This window comes from Buceros rhinoceros, unplaced genomic scaffold, assembly GCF_000710305.1.
Source record: "Buceros rhinoceros silvestris isolate BGI_N320 unplaced genomic scaffold, ASM71030v1 scaffold26761, whole genome shotgun sequence".
NCBI lineage: Eukaryota > Metazoa > Chordata > Aves > Bucerotiformes > Bucerotidae > Buceros > Buceros rhinoceros.
Genome location: NW_010395212.1, coordinates 1 through 430, shown reverse-complemented (window position 1 = coordinate 430; position 430 = coordinate 1). Strand labels below are relative to the sequence as shown.

The following is a 430-nucleotide window of genomic DNA, read 5'->3' as shown; positions in this document are numbered from 1 at the left end:
AGGAGGTGCACCTTGAGGTAGCGGCCGTCCCCGTCCCTTAGGAATTCCAGCAAGCTGCCTGCATGCAGAGGCTGCTGGTCAAAGCCCCTGAGAACCAGCCGTGCCCACCCAAGGGTGACCTCCCCTCCAATCCCCTAGCCCAGCAACCAGCTCTCTGCCCGCCCTGGCCGTGCCCAGGTGGGATGAGGCTCTCAGAAGAGCTGGGGGGGGGTCCCCTGAGCAGTGCCACCCACTCACCCTGGCTCATGAACTCAGTGACGATGTAGATGGGCTCCTCGGACACCACAGCGTAGAGCTGCACCAGCTTGTCGTGCCGCAGTCGCTTCATGATCTGAGCCTCCTCCAGGAAGGCCTCGGGGGACATGGTGCCTGGCTTCAGTGTCTTCACCGCCACCTTTGTGGTGCCGTTCCACGTGCCTGGGCCGGGGAC

General features: G+C 64.2%; 1 protein-coding gene across 1 annotated transcript in view; it reads right to left on the bottom strand.

The window, feature by feature from the left end:
- Positions 1–412, bottom strand: part of LOC104501645 (proto-oncogene tyrosine-protein kinase Yrk) — a 1,947-nt gene extending 1,535 nt beyond the window's left edge. Inside the window, exons 1-2 of the mRNA XM_010145485.1 lie at positions 238–412; positions 12–58 (exon numbers count right to left, since the gene is read on the bottom strand). Of these exons, the coding sequence (XP_010143787.1) occupies positions 12–58; positions 238–364 (174 nt within the window). The 5' untranslated portion in view covers positions 365–412. The remainder of the gene's footprint in view (positions 1–11; positions 59–237) is intronic.
- Positions 413–430: the final 18 nt, after the last annotated feature.